This window comes from Pelophylax lessonae (genome assembly GCF_965119305.1).
Source record: "Pelophylax lessonae genome assembly, chromosome: 1".
NCBI classification, from domain to species: Eukaryota; Metazoa; Chordata; class Amphibia; order Anura; family Ranidae; genus Pelophylax; species Pelophylax lessonae.
In genome coordinates, this window is record NC_138768.1 from 389,246,678 (window position 1) to 389,263,129 (window position 16,452).

Sequence of the window (16,452 nt, forward strand, 5' to 3'; positions counted from 1 at the left end):
GGCTGGTCTGTCCCTGGAAACACATAAGCCTTTCCACCATGTGGCCGTGGGTCAACCGCCTCACCAGTTGGAGCATTGTATATGACAAGCCTGATTGTATTCCTATTTTTGTGAGTATAGCACTGGTATGTAATTTTAATAAATGGTTATTTATGGTAATGCACTAGGCGATCTGGGGGTGTCATTAACTTTACATTGACACCTGCAGCGGTTCGCAGAGGGCAGTGTGAACTACCTGCGAGTGACATGAGATGCAGGAACCCGCACTGAAATCAAACTGGTTCCCGCACCACAAAAGTGTGAACCCAGCCTAATGGCACTTTTCCACTGCAAGTACTGGCTCGGCTCTGCTTGGCCCGGTTTGGTTTTCCACTGCATGGTAACGCATGGTACGGTGTTGGAACAGTTCGGTACGGTTTGATATGGTTTGCTTTTCCACGAAAGTAGTACTAAAGTAAGTGGGTGGGATAACAATGATTCTCTGACCAATCAGTGGCTAGTAGTGACAAACAGTCAAGACTGCATGCAAAGGATTGTGGGATATGGTACCGGTACGGCCCTGTTGGAACCACAACTAAGGTGGTACTGTTTAAGCGAGCCGTACCATTTGGTTCCATGCAGTGGAAAAGTGCCACCGTACCGTACCGTACAGAACCGTTCCTACACCATACCATGTGGTACCAGCAGTGGAAAAGCACAAAAGCGAGCCGAACCGTTCGGTTCCATGCAGTGGAAAAGCGCCATAAGTGTGTTTGTGCATACTTCAGATATTGACATTTGCGACAAGATTGCAGGTTGGAGTTCCTTCTGATAACTCTTTCATGCAGATTATATTTGTGCAAGCAGTGCTGCATAGTGGACCTTCTACAGCGGTACTTCTGAAAGACAAAAACTATCTCCAAATCTTTTCAAATTCAACAACCAATCTGAAGTTTAAGTTTTCAATACCATAAATTGCAAGCGTTATATTTTAACAGCTTCTACCTTCAGTGTAAGAATCCACTATCTTTATTTTAGATCCTTAGAGAAAGCCATGACTGTAGGATGTAAGCAAAACCACCATGTGCTGTGGTCCTTCTGTCAGCCCTTTCCTCACTACAGGACACATTAGTGGGGGCTGGCAGGAGGAACCACAATGTATTTGATTGGGATTTTATGTGATCGACCAACACAAAGTGGCTCATAATTGTGAAGTGGAAGGAAAAATTATAAATGGTTTCCAAACTGTTTACAAATAAATATGTGAAAAGTGTGACGAGTCAATACTGTGTAGAACTACCTTTCGCTACAATTACAGCTATCGTTTTGGCTATGTCCCTACCAGCTCTGCACAACTAGAGTGAAATTTTGCCCATTCTTCTTTGCAAAATAGCTCAAGCTCTGTCAGATTGGATGGAGAGCGTCTGTGGACAGCAATTTTCAAGTCTTGCCACAGATTCTTAATTGGATTTAGGTCTGGACTTTGACTGTGCCATTGTAACACATGAATATGCTTTGATCTAAATCATTCCATTGTAGCTCTGGCTGTATGTTTAGGGTTGTTGTCCTGCTGGAAGATGAATCTCCACCCCAGTCTCAAGTCTTTTGGTTTACTTCTAAGATTTCCCTGTATTTGGCTCAATCCATTTTCCCATCAACTCTGACCCTGCTGAAGAAAAGCATCCCCACAACATGATGCTGCCACCACCATGTTTCACGGTGATGGTGTGTTCAGGGTGATGTGTAGTGTTAGTTTTCCACCACACATAGCGCTTTGCTTTTAGGCCAAAAAGTTCAAATTTTTCCTCCCCTGACCAGAACACCTTCTTCCACACGTTTTCTGTGTCCCCCACATGGCTTTTCCTAAACTGAAAACCAGTCTTCTTATGGCTTTGTTTCAACAATGGCTTTCTTCTTGTCACTCTTCCATAAACGCCAGTTTTGTGGAGTGCATGGCTAAGGCCCCATGCACACGGAACGTTTTTAACGCTGCTGTAAGCAGCGTCAGGCGTTTTCTTTTTGCAGCCTAAAAACGCCCCTCCATGTTATTCTATGGCCTCATGCACACTCAGACGTTTTTGAGCTGTAAGTGGCTTAGGCGTTTTTAGGCTGCAACAAGAACCCACCACCTGCGCGTTCTGAGGACCAGCGTTACAGCGTTAAAAACGCCTGACGCTGCTAAAAGCTGAATAACTTTGCTATAACGTGGCTTAACGTGCGTTAAGCCACGTTATACGTTTTTTTTTCTTCCATTCAAAATCAATGGTTCCCTATGGGAGCCTATTGATTTGAATGGAGGTCGCACCGCAACACCGCAAGTCGGATCCGACTTGCGGGGTGACTTGCGCTGTGGGAATCTTGAGGGGGAACTCCACGCCACAATGGGAAAAAAACGGCGTGGGGGTCCCCCCCAGGGTTCCAAACCAGGCCCTTCGGGTCTGTTATGGTATTTGAGGGTAGCCCCATGCCGAAAAAACGGCGTGGGGTCCCCCCCAAAATCCATACCAGACCCTTATCCGAGCATGCAGCCCGGCAGGCCAGGAAAGGGGAGGGGACGAGCGAGCGGCCCCACCCCCCCTGGACCACACCAGGCCACATGCCCTCAACATGGGGGGGTGTTGGTGCTTTGGGGCAGGGGGAGCTCTGCACCCCCCACCTCAAAGCACCTTGCCCCCATGTTGATGAGGACAAGGGCCTCATCCCCACAACCCTGGCCGGTGGTTGTGGGGGTCTGCGGCAGGGGGCTCATCGGAATCTGGAAGCCCCCTTTAACAAGGGGGCACCCCAGATCCCGGACCCCCTCCCTATGTGAATGGGTATGGGGTACACTGTACCCCTACCCATTCACCCCATAAAAGGCAGTGTATGGAAATAACGACAGGAGACGTTTTGGAAAGTTTATTAAAAATCTTCATCCGACTCTTCTTGTCTTCTCCTCTCCGGGGTCTTCTCCGGGGTCTTCTGCTCTTTTGCTGTCCGCCCTTCTTGTCTTCTCCTCTCCGGGGTCTTCTGCTCTTTTGCTGTCCCCCTCTTCTTGTGTTCTTCTCTCCGGGGTCTTCTGCTGTCCTCTCTTCTTTTCTTCTCCTCTCCGGTCTTCTGCTCTTTTGCTGTCGGCTGTCGGCTGTCGGCTGTCTTCTTCCTCCGGTCCTCCTCCGACGACGTCTCCGCTGATTATGCCTATCTCCGGTCTCTTCAGCTTATTATATAGCCATTAGGGGCGTGGCCCCGATGACGTCATCTGGAGGCCCCCGCCCCCTCATGTCACATATGACGTCATCTGTGACATGAGGGGGCGGGGTCTCCAGATGACGTCATCGGGGCCACGCCCCTAATGGCTATATAATAAGCTGAAGAGACCGGAGATAGGCATAATCAGCGGAGACGTCGTCGGAGGAGGACCGGAGGAAGAAGACAGCCGACAGCCGACAGCAAAAGAGCAGAAGACCGGAGAGGAGAAGAAAAGAAGAGAGGACAGCAGAAGACCCCGGAGAGAAGAACACAAGAAGAGGGGGACAGCAAAAGAGCAGAAGACCCCGGAGAGGAGAAGACAAGAAGGGCGGACAGCAAAAGAGCAGAAGACCCCGGAGAAGACCCCGGAGAGGAGAAGACAAGAAGAGTCGGATGAAGATTTTTAATAAACTTTCCAAAACGTCTCCTGTCGTTATTTCCATACACTGCCTTTTATGGGGTGAATGGGTAGGGGTACAGTGTACCCCATACCCATTCACATAGGGAGGGGGTCCGGGATCTGAGGTGCCCCCTTGTTAAAGGGGGCTTCCAGATTCCGATGAGCCCCCTGCCCGCAGACCCCCACAACCACCGGCCAGGGTTGTGGGGATGAGGCCCTTGTCCTTATCAACATGGGGGCAAGGTGCTTTGAGGTGGGGGGTGCAGAGCTCCCCCTGCCCCAAAGCACCAACACCCCCCCATGTTGAGGGCATGTGGCCTGGTGTGGTCCAGGGGGGGTGGGGCCGCTCGCTCGTCCCCTCCCCTTTCCTGGCCTGCCGGGCTGCATGCTCGGATAAGGGTCTGGTATGGATTTTGGGGGGGACCCCACGCCGTTTTTTCGGCATGGGGCTACCCTCAAATTCCATAACAGACCCGAAGGGCCTGGTTTGGAACCCTGGGGGGGACCCCCACGCCGTTTTTTTCCCATTGTGGCGTGGAGTTCCCCCTCAAGATTCTCACAGCGCAAGTCGCCCCGCAAGTCGGATCCGACTTGCGGTGTTGCGGTGCGACCTCCATTCAAATCAATAGGCTCCCATAGGGAACCATTGATTTTGAATGGAAGAAAAAAAAACGCTGCTAAAAGCAACGTGGCAAAACGTGCAATAACGCCAATGGAAAAAGCTACTGAAAGCACGTTTTTACAGCTGCTTTTTCCGGCGTCAGAACTAACTTTGACGTACGTTTTTTCTAACGCCCCGTGTGCATGGGGCCTTATAGTTGTCCTGTGGATAGATTCTCCCACTGAGCTGTTGATCTCTGCAGCTCCTCCAGAGTTACCACGGGCCTCTTGGCTGCTTCTCTGATTAATGCTCTCCTTGCCTGGCCTGTCAGTTTAGGTGGATGGCCATGTCTTGGTAGGTTTGCAGTTGTGCCATACTCTTGTTTTTGGACGATGGATTGAACAGTGCTCTGTGAGATGTTCAAAGCTTGGGATATGTTTTTTTTAACCTAACCCTGCTTTAAACTTCTCCACAACTTTATCCCTGACCTGTCTGGTGTGTTCCTTGGCCTTCATGATCCTGTTTGTTCAATAAGGTTTTCTAACAAACCTCTGGGGCGTCACAGAACAGCTGTGTTTATACTTATATTCAATTACACACAGGTGTACTCTATTTACTAATTAGGTGACTTCTGAAGGTAATTTGTTTCACTCGATTTTAGATAGGGGTATCAGAGTAAAGGGAGCTGAATACAAACGCACATTAGGGATGTACCCATCTGACTTTTTTGGTCCCTATCCCGATGTTTTGCTTTGTGAAATCGCTGATCCCGAGTCCGATCCGGAAGTACTGTTTTTGTGAGCTTATAACAAAATAATACTTCGGATCGGTATCGGCAGATACCTTATAACAATTGTGCATTTAAGAGGTTAAAATTCCCTCCTCCGGCAGACGGAACGAAAAGATACATTGTATTCATTGTGTTTACTTAACTGGGAAACTGACAGGCATTTGCAGGAGGCAAATTGACAGCTGTTCTCTGCTCCCTCACAGCTATGTAAAGAGCAAAACCGGATCGGCCCGTGGATCTGTTAATTTTACCGATCCAGCTATTATGGCCATATCGGCGCCGATATCCGATCCTAATATCGGATCGGTGCATTCCTAACGCACACCACACTTTTCACATATTTATTTGTAAAAAACTTGGAAAACCATTTATCATTTTTCTTCCACTGCACAATTATGTGCCATTTTGTGTTGGTCTATCACAAAAATCCCAACAAAATATATTTATGTTTTTAGTTGTAACATGACAAAATGTGGAAAATGTCAAGGGGTATGAATACTATTTCAAGGCACTGTATACCAAGTAGTTGAAGCCCTGGAACCTTTCAGTATTGTATTGGATGTGCACCGTTTACTGAATTTGTATTTCCCTACCCAGCTCTGACAAAGCATTGCAACCTTTTTTAGATTTTAGTAAGCAGCTGTGTCTGTGATTATATTAACAAGTAATGCTCTTATCTAAACATGGCCCTATAATAAGAGTTCACACGAAAAATAGAAACCAGCCACATTTTTAGAGTTGTGACTAGAATAACAGTATTTATAGCTAAACAAAAAACATTTTTTGCTTCCCCAAGACCAAAAAAACTGTCTGCGTGAAATTACTTGAAGAACAAGTCTATTAACACGATCAGACCGAGACGTTTACTCTAAGCTCTAAAAATATGTGCCTTTGCAGTCAATACTTTTAGATCAGACTTATTGACCATGGATGAACTCCTGGGTAACAAAAAAAAAGAAAACCCCCACTAAACTTGTTAGACCTACAGTACATTAGTAGGTTGTAGATAGATCGTTTTAAATAAAAGAATACATATCAGGGTTTTCCTAAATTTCACAAAATGAATTATGTTTAGCGCTTATACTGCTAGCATTAGTAAATGGCTAAAAAGGTATATTATATTGTTTTAAACTTTAATTTTTTCTTGGTTTCTGGCCTAGGCCAAAATGATGTCATACATCCTAGGAGTCTTAATAGGCACTTTTTTTTCTTTCATCTGGAGTAGTGGTTTTCTTAGTTAAGCACTCCCTGCATGCCTGAGCTAAGGGCAGAAGGATTCCAGGACGTAAATGCTTTATTACTTATCTGTCATTACTCAAAATTACCTTGGCTAAAAATGCTGGGGGAGGGGGGTGTTTTTAAAAGTGATTTTTTTTTAAAACAAAATAAAGCATGGAGACATGGATGGATGGGTGAGTTTGCTTTGAATATTAAAAATTAAGTAAATAGCGTTATTGGTTTGCGGTGCTCAGATACAGTTAAAGTGGTCCTAAGTCAGAAGTGTGTTTTGTTTTTTTTTGTATCTTAATGCATTAAGATAAAAAAGCTTCAATGTGCAGCAGCCCCTCTCAGCCACCTTAATACTTACCTAAGCCCTCTCTCGATACAGCGATGTGCACAAGGGCCTTGGCCGTCCGGAACTCTCCCTCCTGATTGGCTGAGACACAGCAGCAGTGCCAATCAAAGTCAGTTAGACAATGAGGAGGGGGCTCTGTGTCTGAATGGACACAGGGAGCTGTGGCTCGGTCAGGTGCCCCCATAGCAAGATGCTTGCTGTGGGGGCACTCAACAGGAGGGAGGGGCCAGGTGAGCAGAAGAGGGACAAGAGAAGAGGAGGACCACTACACAGGGCAGGTAGGTAGAACACGTTTGTTATTTTTAAGAGAGAAAAAAAAGCAAAAATTTAGTATCACTTTAAGTTTCACTTTAGGTTGTAGTTTCCCAGTTGGTACCCACATCCAAATTCTATATTAAGGATTGGGGGATAGTGTGAAGAGCCCTACTGACTGCATCTTGGAGTGAAGTTAGGTTACTGTCTCAGTTACAGACAAACTCTTATTAGTATGAAATCTATCTACATTCTTCAAACTGATTTAGAAAATGCATTTCCCAAATATAACATTACCTTACTCATGGGAAAGGAAAAAATCCACTTACAAGATGATTAAAACTGACTCCCCCTTAACTACTTTTAAATCCAGTACTTTTCTTCCCTCCCTGTTCCACCTATTATCAATCATCTTACTCATTCCCAATATTTAAGGATAATTTAAGATGATTATTTAATGACAGTAGGTTTTGAAGCCGAACTTCAGTTGCCAATTTTTTAGTACCTACTTGTCATGGTATTATGACGAATCGTTAATAAATGGTTCAGTGTGAGTAAAACATTAAAGAAGGAGAGGCGCTCCTTTAACTCACCGCTAAACAACCCTTAATCACAATAGTATCAAATCTATATCGTTCAAGTTTTTTTAAATATGCTTCTTTGTACCCTATTTTATGATAAAAGTCCCCCTGTCATAAAGCTTTGGGGTTTAGTAGATCACTGCGGCTGTTGGGCATGTCCACGCCTCTCTAGGCTTGTCACTACCCAAAGTGACGTACCCAGCCGTCAGGCGTGAGCATTCAAAGCTAGCTCCATTACTTCTGGCGTACCCCTCTTGGCTGTTTGGTGGCGTATCAGTAGCCTGATGGCCAGGTGAGAAGGGGGCAATGTTGGGTGTGTGAGGCTGGGCGGGATGACCGCGGGGCTACTTGGAGCTCTGCTGAATTTATTACACAGAGACCGACAACAGTTTAAAGTGGAGCTTCACCCTTTCTGAGGAGTTTTCTCCTCTCCATCCCAAAATAAATAGAAAACGAATGCGTCCATCACTTCTGAAAATTGGTTACGAACTGGTATCCGGCACCAAGTAACAAGCGTTTCCATTTGATGGCCAGCTCTTTATGCTATTACACATGCATTTATGACCATTATCATTTTCGGTCCAACACATGCGGTAGGAGGCGTATGCCGAGTGTTTCTGGCTGGTGGTGGATCCTCTTCTCCTATCTACATTGCACAGTGCCTGGAAGGCTGGATGCCGTTTCTAACCCATTTAACCACTTTAACCCTGGAAGGATTTGCCCCCTTCCTGACAAGGCCCTATTTTGTGATTTGGCACTGCGTTACTTTAACGGACTATTGCGCGGTTGTGCGACGCCATACTCAAATGAAATTTACGTTCTTTTTTTCCCAAAAATAGAGCTTTCTTTTGGTGGTATTTGATCACCTGTGCGATTTGTTTTTTTTTTTTGCGCTATAAACAAAAAAATAGCGAAAAAAAAAAACCAAATATATATATTTCACATTCTTTTATAATATATATATTTTTCACATTCTTTTATAATATATATATATATATATATATATATATTATATTTTTCACATCCTTTTATAATATATATATTTTTCACATTCTTTTATAAAATATATATATATATTTTTTTTTTCACATTCTTTTATATTATATATATATATATATATATATATATATATATATATATATATATATATATATATAATATATAATTTTTTTTTTTTTTTTTTTTTTTTAACATTCTTTTATATGACATTCTCAAATTTAAAAATAAAACTTTTTTTTTAACATTTTAGGCCAATTTGTTTTCTGCTACATATTTTTGCTAAAAAAAAAATTGCAATAAGCGTATTTTGATTGGCTCATGCAAAAGTTATTGCATCTACTAACTACGGTAAAGATTTATGTTGTGTTTTTTTTTTTTTTTTTTTTACTAGTAATGGAGGCGATCTGCGATTTTTAGCAGGATTGCGACATTGCGGTGGACAGATCAGACCCCTGACTGACATTTTTTACACTTTTGGGGATACCAGTGACATTACTACGATAATCAGTGCTAAAAATATGCACTGTTACTGTAATAATGCCATTGGCAGGGAAGAGGTTAATACTGTGGGTGATCAAGGTGTTAAATGTAAGCCTAGGGGAGTGATTCTAACTGTGGGGGGGGGGGGGGGGTGTGGGGGTATGGGGCTTGTGAAATGATCACAGAGACATGCGATCCTATATAGCAGTGATGGCGAACCTTGGCACCCCAGATGTTTTGGAACTACATTTCCCATGATGCTCAACTACACTGCAAAGTGCATGAGCATCATGGGAAATATAGTTCCAAAACATCTGGAGTGCCAAGGTTCGCCATCACTGCTATATAGCATGATCACATAACCTCTGTGATCATTGCAGGGAGAAGGATGGATGGCTGTGTTTACATCAGCCGACCATCTTTCTCCCTCAGCGAGGAGAGATCGTCAGTGTCAGGTGGCGATATGAGCCACCTGACACAAGCACTGGCTTCTCCGGGGATGAGCGGGGACGGGAGCGCGGTGCCAGCAGCGCGCGCTCGCCCCCTAGCGGCCTTCAGGCGAATGCCGTACATGTACGTCGATTTGCCTGTAGGAGCCAGCCTGCCACAGTATATCTGCGGTGGCTGGTGGGGAACCGGTTAATAGATTGATTTATTCCCAACCCCTCTTCTGCCATTCACCTAGGCGAATGACATCCGCGCCCCCCCCCCCCCACCGGTGCCTCTTGGGATTTGTGGTCTGGATATCCCGAGAGGCATCAGGAGCATCCATGCAATAAAGCAGGAGGGGGTGGGCCTAGCAGCACGTCATCGGGAGGCATGCCCGTGCCTCGTGATGACATCCCAGAAAAAGATGGCAGCGGGGGACCCGAGTGCTGGCTACAGAGAAGGGGATCGCAATTGGACAGTGGTGGATCCATTGGGTGGGTGAGTATCCTTCCTGTGCAGACCACATCTGGTAGGCAGAGGAGGGTAAAACATTTTTTTGGGGGGGGTTGGGTTCTGCTTTAAAGAAGTGCCTGTGACCTGCCACATTCAGCTCAACAAGCAGACCGTGGTCAGTATAGAACAGGAGATTGCTGATTGTCTAGCTGGGACTACTATTTCTAATGTAGACAATCAGCAATTCAGAAAATACATAATATAAAAGTAAGTTATTTGACATGCTAATAGTAGGCAAATTTTGAATTCTACTTCAAAGAAAAACTTAGCATCTTGCATCTAAATTTGGGTATTTTATTTTACCATAACTAGGTTTGTTCACATTCCTTAGCAGATACAAAGACAAAATAAGATCCTCAGAATCTTGCCAAAGACTATTTGGAAACGTCCCCACATTCTCAGAAATGGCCATTTTTCATCCGTTTATGTGACAAATTTTTCCATTCTTGACCTACGAGCAGTCCAAGGCAGCTGTAGATTTGTGGTTATTAACATAACTGAACATATACAACAAGGACCTGTTCTTTGTAAAGTCTTCTGTTTTGGGAACTACGAAAAGCCATGTACAGTGCTTACAGAAAAATCTCGTCTATGAATATATGGCAAGACACATCTAGAATTACTTGGGGAAATAATTGTATCTACACTGAGGTTATATAATATGAGTGTACTGTAATTACCGTATCCTTAATCTCAACATCTTTAAATGGTGAGAGATCTGTAGGGTTTTGCTCAGCAATTAAAGCATGTTAGAACAAGCACTGCGATTCCCAGTGGCTGCTGCTGCTTTAATAATGTTTGCCAACACTTGAGCCATTCTGTATTCAGCTTTAATGACTACATGCAGATTTTCATTACCTTGAAGATACCATAATTGAAAAATAGTTTTCTTCGGGATTAGTTTCATAATCGCTGATTACCTGATCTCCAGCTGCATTTACAAGTTAGTGGAGCGGAATGTCAAAAAAGAAATGTTCTCTCTGATTTCATTTAGAACAATATTCACAGACGTACTATAGACCACACAGCACGGACTATGTGACTATGGCTTACAGTATACTTGCCAACTTCTTAATGATGCTATATGTTTTAATGCTGCCCGTAAAAGCACACATGCAATATGTAAATGACTTTCTACTGACATTAAAAAAAGTGTTTATAACACATGCATCTAAGTTTTGGCTATAGTACTGTAGCAAACTTTTTACTATCTCATGCAGCAGAATTTTATATGATTAGTTCACTGTAGGATACAACCATACAACCACATAGATTTTGGCTGTCCCTCATTTGGACGGACTGGTCCCTGTATGTTGTGGTTTTTTAAAAAGCACACCGTCACAGTGTGCTGGTGTGAACTGGCCTCATAGGCAACAAGGCTTTTTGCCTTGTCTTGCATTGGAACTGCACGAGGTATCGGGTGCCCAGTGCAGTCTCAGCACAGCTGGTGTAAAAGAACCCTATAGAAGCATAAGTTTATGCAAAAAAAAAAACAGAACAAGGGAGATTACTTTACCAATACCGGTGCAAACAGAATCTGGTGCAGTAATACAGAATAACCAATCAGCTACTAACTTCAACCTGTTCAGTTAAGCTTTGACAATAAAACCTAGAAGCTGATTGGTTGCTATGCACAGCTGCACAACATTATGTGTGCACCAGCTTTAGTAAATGTCCCCAAATGTGGTGTGTCCCTTATGCTGTTGATTATGACTATAATCTTCTGGTGCGGCAGGGACTAAAAAAAACTCAGGGAGATGTGACAGGCACTCATTAACCACTTCTGCAGAAGATTTTCCTCCTTAATGACCAGGCCATTTTTTGTGATTCGGCACTGCGTTACTTTAACGGACAATTGCGTGGTCATGCGATGCTGTACCCAAATAAAACTGATGTCCTTTTTTTTTCCACAAATAGAGCTTTCTTTTGGTGGTCTTTGATCACCTCTGCAATTTTTTTTTTTTTTTTTTGCGCTATATACAAAAAAAGAGCAACCATTCTGAGAAAAAAAACAATATTTTTTATTTTCTGCTATAGAATAGTCCCAATTAAAAAAAAAATGAAAAATCTAATTTTTCCATCATTTTAGGCCAATTTGTATTCTTCTACATACTTTTGGTAAAAAAAATCCCAATAAGCGTATTTTGGTTTGTTTTAGCAAAAGTTATCACATATACAAACTAGGGGAAAGAATTGTCGTTTTTTTATTTTTTTTTTACTAGCAGCGGTGATCTGTGATTTTTAGGGGGATTGTGGCGGACAGATCGGACCTCTAACTGACATTTTTTACACTTTTGGGGGGACCAGTGACATTACTACAGTAATCAGTGCTAAAAATATGCACTGTTACTGTAATAATGACGCTGGCAGGGAAGGGGTTAACCCAGGGGTGATCAAAAGGTTAATTGTGAGCCTAGGTGCTGTTTTCTAACTGTTGGGGGGATGAGCTTGTGAGCCTGTGTTCCCCCTATTTAGAAACACAGGTCTCTGTGTTGATAGCTTTGAGCAACGGTCTGCTGTGTTTATAACAGCTGACCGCAGTTCTATCTTCATGGGGAGTGATCGCGGGTGCCCAGCTGCAATCGCGGCCGCCGGCCCGATGGATCAACTTACCCATTGGCGAGTGGGTGCGCGCGCCCCCAGGATCGCTCCCGCGAACCGCTGAAAAGGTACGCCGATTCACGAGAACCTGCCGACCTACCCTCGTACAATTGCGGTGGCTGGTTGGCAAGTGGTTAAGGCTACGTTCACATGTGGGCGTAGCAGATCGCGGGCAGAATCAACGCGATTCTGCCTGCGATCCGGAAATCATTTCAAATCGCGGGACACCTGTGCGTTGCCCGTGATTTGCAATGGCACCCCAAATGCTGTGCGATGTTGCCGCGATTTCCGCCTACCGAATCGCGGTAACATCGCGCAAACAAAATTGCAGGACGCATGATGCCCAAAACAAGCTCTTGTACCTTTTTTGGGCGTCATGCGTCCCGCGGCAACATCGCACAGCGTTTGGGGTGCCATTGCAAATCACGGGCAACGCACAGGTGTCCCGCAATTTGCAATGATTTCCGGATCACGGGCAGAATCGCGGTGATTCTGCCCGCGATCAGCTACGCCCACATGTGAACGTACCCTAAGAGCCAGAAGTATGTCAGCACACCAAGAATCTCTGGAATGGGTCCAAATCTTTATTTAATGGTCACTGCTATTGTTGCTATTGCAACTATGACATAATTGCTGAATAAAGCTTTGGACCCATTCTGGAGATTCTTGGTGTGCTGGTGACATACTTCTCACTCTGAATGCTTTCAGTTCCCAGCCGATGGGCGCCGCAGCACCCATTTACATTTATAGCCAGTTTCATGAACGTGTACATTTGGATTATTGTGCATAGACGTTTACAAAGAGTGCCTGACTATACCTGCTTCTTTCACCCACCTCCTCCAGTACTATAACTATGAAATAAATGTCATCTATGAATGGAGGACAGATGATAGATTGGTCTCCCACTTTAATTTATAGATTGTGTTTTGTTTATAGAAGTTGTAATACTGTACCATACTATGTATATATGTGTATATATATATATATAAGTTTTTTTTTTTTTTTTTTTAAGTGAACAGGCTTAAAGAGGAACTTCAGCCATGTCTGGAAAAAAAATAAAAATCAGCAGCTACAAATACTGTAGCTGCCGTTTTTTAATAAAGAGACACTTACCAGCCCAAGGATCCAGCACTGTCCTCACCCGGGCCGTTTTTTTTTTTTTTTTTGCCAGTTTTCAGGTCCTTGTCACTGCCATCTTCGTTACATATAGTTACATAGTAGGTGAGGTTGAATAAAGAAAATAGTCCATCTAGCTCAACCTGTGTAGGTGTGTGTGGCCGTAATCATCTCTCATACCCCTGAATGTTCTGATCCTTGAGATGTACGTCTAAGAGTCTTTTGAAAGCCACCATACTTCCCACAGAAACCACCTCTTGTGGTAGAGAATTCCACAATCTTGTAGCCCTAACAGTAAAGAACCCCCGACGTTGCCTGAGGTTAAAACGCTTCTCCTCTAATCGCATTGTATGCCCTCGAGTCCTCATGCAATCCCTTTGACTGAATAGCTTTTTTTCTATGCCAAGATCACCATTGAGATATTTATAAATTGCTATCATGTCCCCTCTCAGGCGTCTCTTCTCCAGGGAGTATAAATCAAGCGATTGCAGACGCTTTTCATAATTAAGGTCCTCCAATCCCCTAATTAGTTTAGTTGCCCTTCTCTGGACTCTCTCCAGCTCCAACACATCACTCCTGAGGACTGGCGACCAGAACTGGACAGAATACTCCAGATGTGGTCAGACCAGACTTTTATAAAGTGGAAGGATTATAGTCTTATCTCTGGAATACATCCCTTTCTTTATGCATGCTAATATTCTGCTGGCTTTGGCAGCTGCCGCTTGTCATTGCATGCTATTGCCTAGTCTATCATCTACCAAGACTCCCAGATCTTTCTCCATTTTGGATGTGGGAAGCCGGCGGTGATTTCCTGTTTCATAGATGGCTTCCCACTGCACATGCATGAGACTTGCTGTGCTTTCTGAATGGTCTAGCAGTGACCTGGGATGTGTGGCATGTCTTAGGAGGTTGCTGGAAGGGAGGAGGGCTGAATTTCCAGAGCGGAAGTGGGAGCAGGTACCTGTCAAAAATAGATACCTGCTCTCTGAAAAAAAAAAAAGTTTACTATAATGAGTAGGGGGGTGGTGGGTGGGGTGCTGGGAAGGAGGATGAGCAGAAGCTTTTTAGGTGAAGTTCTGCTTTAAGGCTCCATTCATATTATTGCCGGTCGTGAACGTGTGCTATGTGGCCCAGTGCAGCGTTAATTTAAAAAAAAGGATCCTGCCTTCTGCAGGGTTGGGTAGCCCATTGAAGTGAATGTTCTGCCTTCACGCCAGTTGCACAAGTTTGAACCTAGCCTAATTAATAGAGATAAACAAGCTATCCAGCATGTTATCACAGACAAAAGGAAGATGTACCCAACAAAATAGATCATAAGCCACAGTCTTCTTTGGTGACTTTATTGCAGAAAGTGGATCTCCATGTGAAACGGCCGATGGTCAGGCCTTTCTTACAGATTAATTTTTTTTGACCATCCCACAATAAATAGAAAAGAAAACTTTGAGTGCCCTGCTTTTCTGATCTTTTTACTTGTCCATATAAAAGTATTGTTAATGGGGAATACAATTCTGCAGGAAAATTTTCAAATAACTGTAATTTGATTTGCATACTAATCAAGATTTTCTTTTATTTTTTTGTCACATCAGATCTATCTTCGAGCTACTGATGTTAAACTGATGAGACAGCTGCTCATTATCAATGAAAACATTGAATCTATCAAATGGATGATGGAGGAGAAAGATCTCATCACCAGCCAGGGAAGCAGCTTGAGCGGGAGTCTATGCAGTCTATTGGAAAGCCGGGACACTTCATTACATGGAAGTTATACCAGTTTGCACGGCTACAGTGATGGGATGGATGAGATCTCAGTGGGAAGCTACTTGGACACTCTAGCAGATATTGTTCCCGGACATTGTACTCCAGATTTTGATCAGTACAGTGATACACAAGAGAACCATGGAGACTACCAACGGAATGATTCCAGTGAACAGCTTGATGAATATTACTGCATCAGATAGAGCAGGAAAGTAGAACAACCCACACTGGATGAGTGAGGCATTTTTAAAGGGTAATTCCACTTAATAGCGGACTGGACAGTTTCCATATTCCATATGGTTCCCATATTCTCTATATTTTCCAGCACCCAGGTTCACTAGAAGCTTTAAACCTCTACACTGCAAAAAAAGAGGTTCCATGTTTTTTTTTGCACACCCTACTTACAGTACCTCTTGCTCCACCCACTGCCGCTTAGTGAATTTCTTCTTTCATTTTTCTTTTTACCAGCTTCTAACAAATAAAAGATGTACACATTTATTTGTAATAGAAACAATGTGCCTTGTTTCTACTGGTTTAATGTTTGAGATAATTTACTATTTATTATGTATGTTTTAATTGTACCTATTTTATAATGTAATTGACTAAACATTTACATTACAATAATATCTTTTTGGCTTGTTTTTAAGAACTGGTGGCTGCTTATGTATGTCTGTTAATTGACCACTTGTTTTTGTTTTTTGGCTGGCCTGTATTTCCAATTTTTATAAAATAAATATAGACGTCACTGTGACGCACAGTATGACCTTTTTAGTATGATGCTAAATTATTAGGCCTCGTTCACACTTGCATTTCTGAGTTTAGCTTTTCTAAAAACTGGGAAAGTTTATCAGAGAGATCTAAACCACTTTTATGCTGCCAAGATCACTTTTTCATGCAATTAGGGATTCATGCACAATGGACGTAAAAACACCTTGACTTTTTTTTTTTCTGCCTCTAAACACCCCTCAATGTTAACCTAAGGCCCCTTTCACACATACGGTCCGTTCAGTTCATCAGTTCAGCCATGTCAAAATGCATCAGTTTTTCATCCATTTTTCATCCGTTTTTTTTCTACATCCACTACCAATGCAAAAACGGATGAAAAACGGACCGTTTGTACATTTACATCCATTTTTCGTCCGATCTGTTTTT

General features: G+C 43.2%; 1 protein-coding gene across 1 annotated transcript in view; it reads left to right on the top strand.

Annotated features, from left to right (window-relative positions):
* Positions 1-16,001, top strand: part of LURAP1L (leucine rich adaptor protein 1 like) — a 54,528-nt gene extending 38,527 nt beyond the window's left edge. Inside the window, exon 2 of the mRNA XM_082260422.1 lies at positions 15,132-16,001. Coding sequence (XP_082116548.1) covers positions 15,132-15,503 — 372 coding nt within the window. The 3' untranslated portion in view covers positions 15,504-16,001. The remainder of the gene's footprint in view (positions 1-15,131) is intronic.
* The last annotated feature ends 451 nt before the right edge of the window (positions 16,002-16,452 follow it).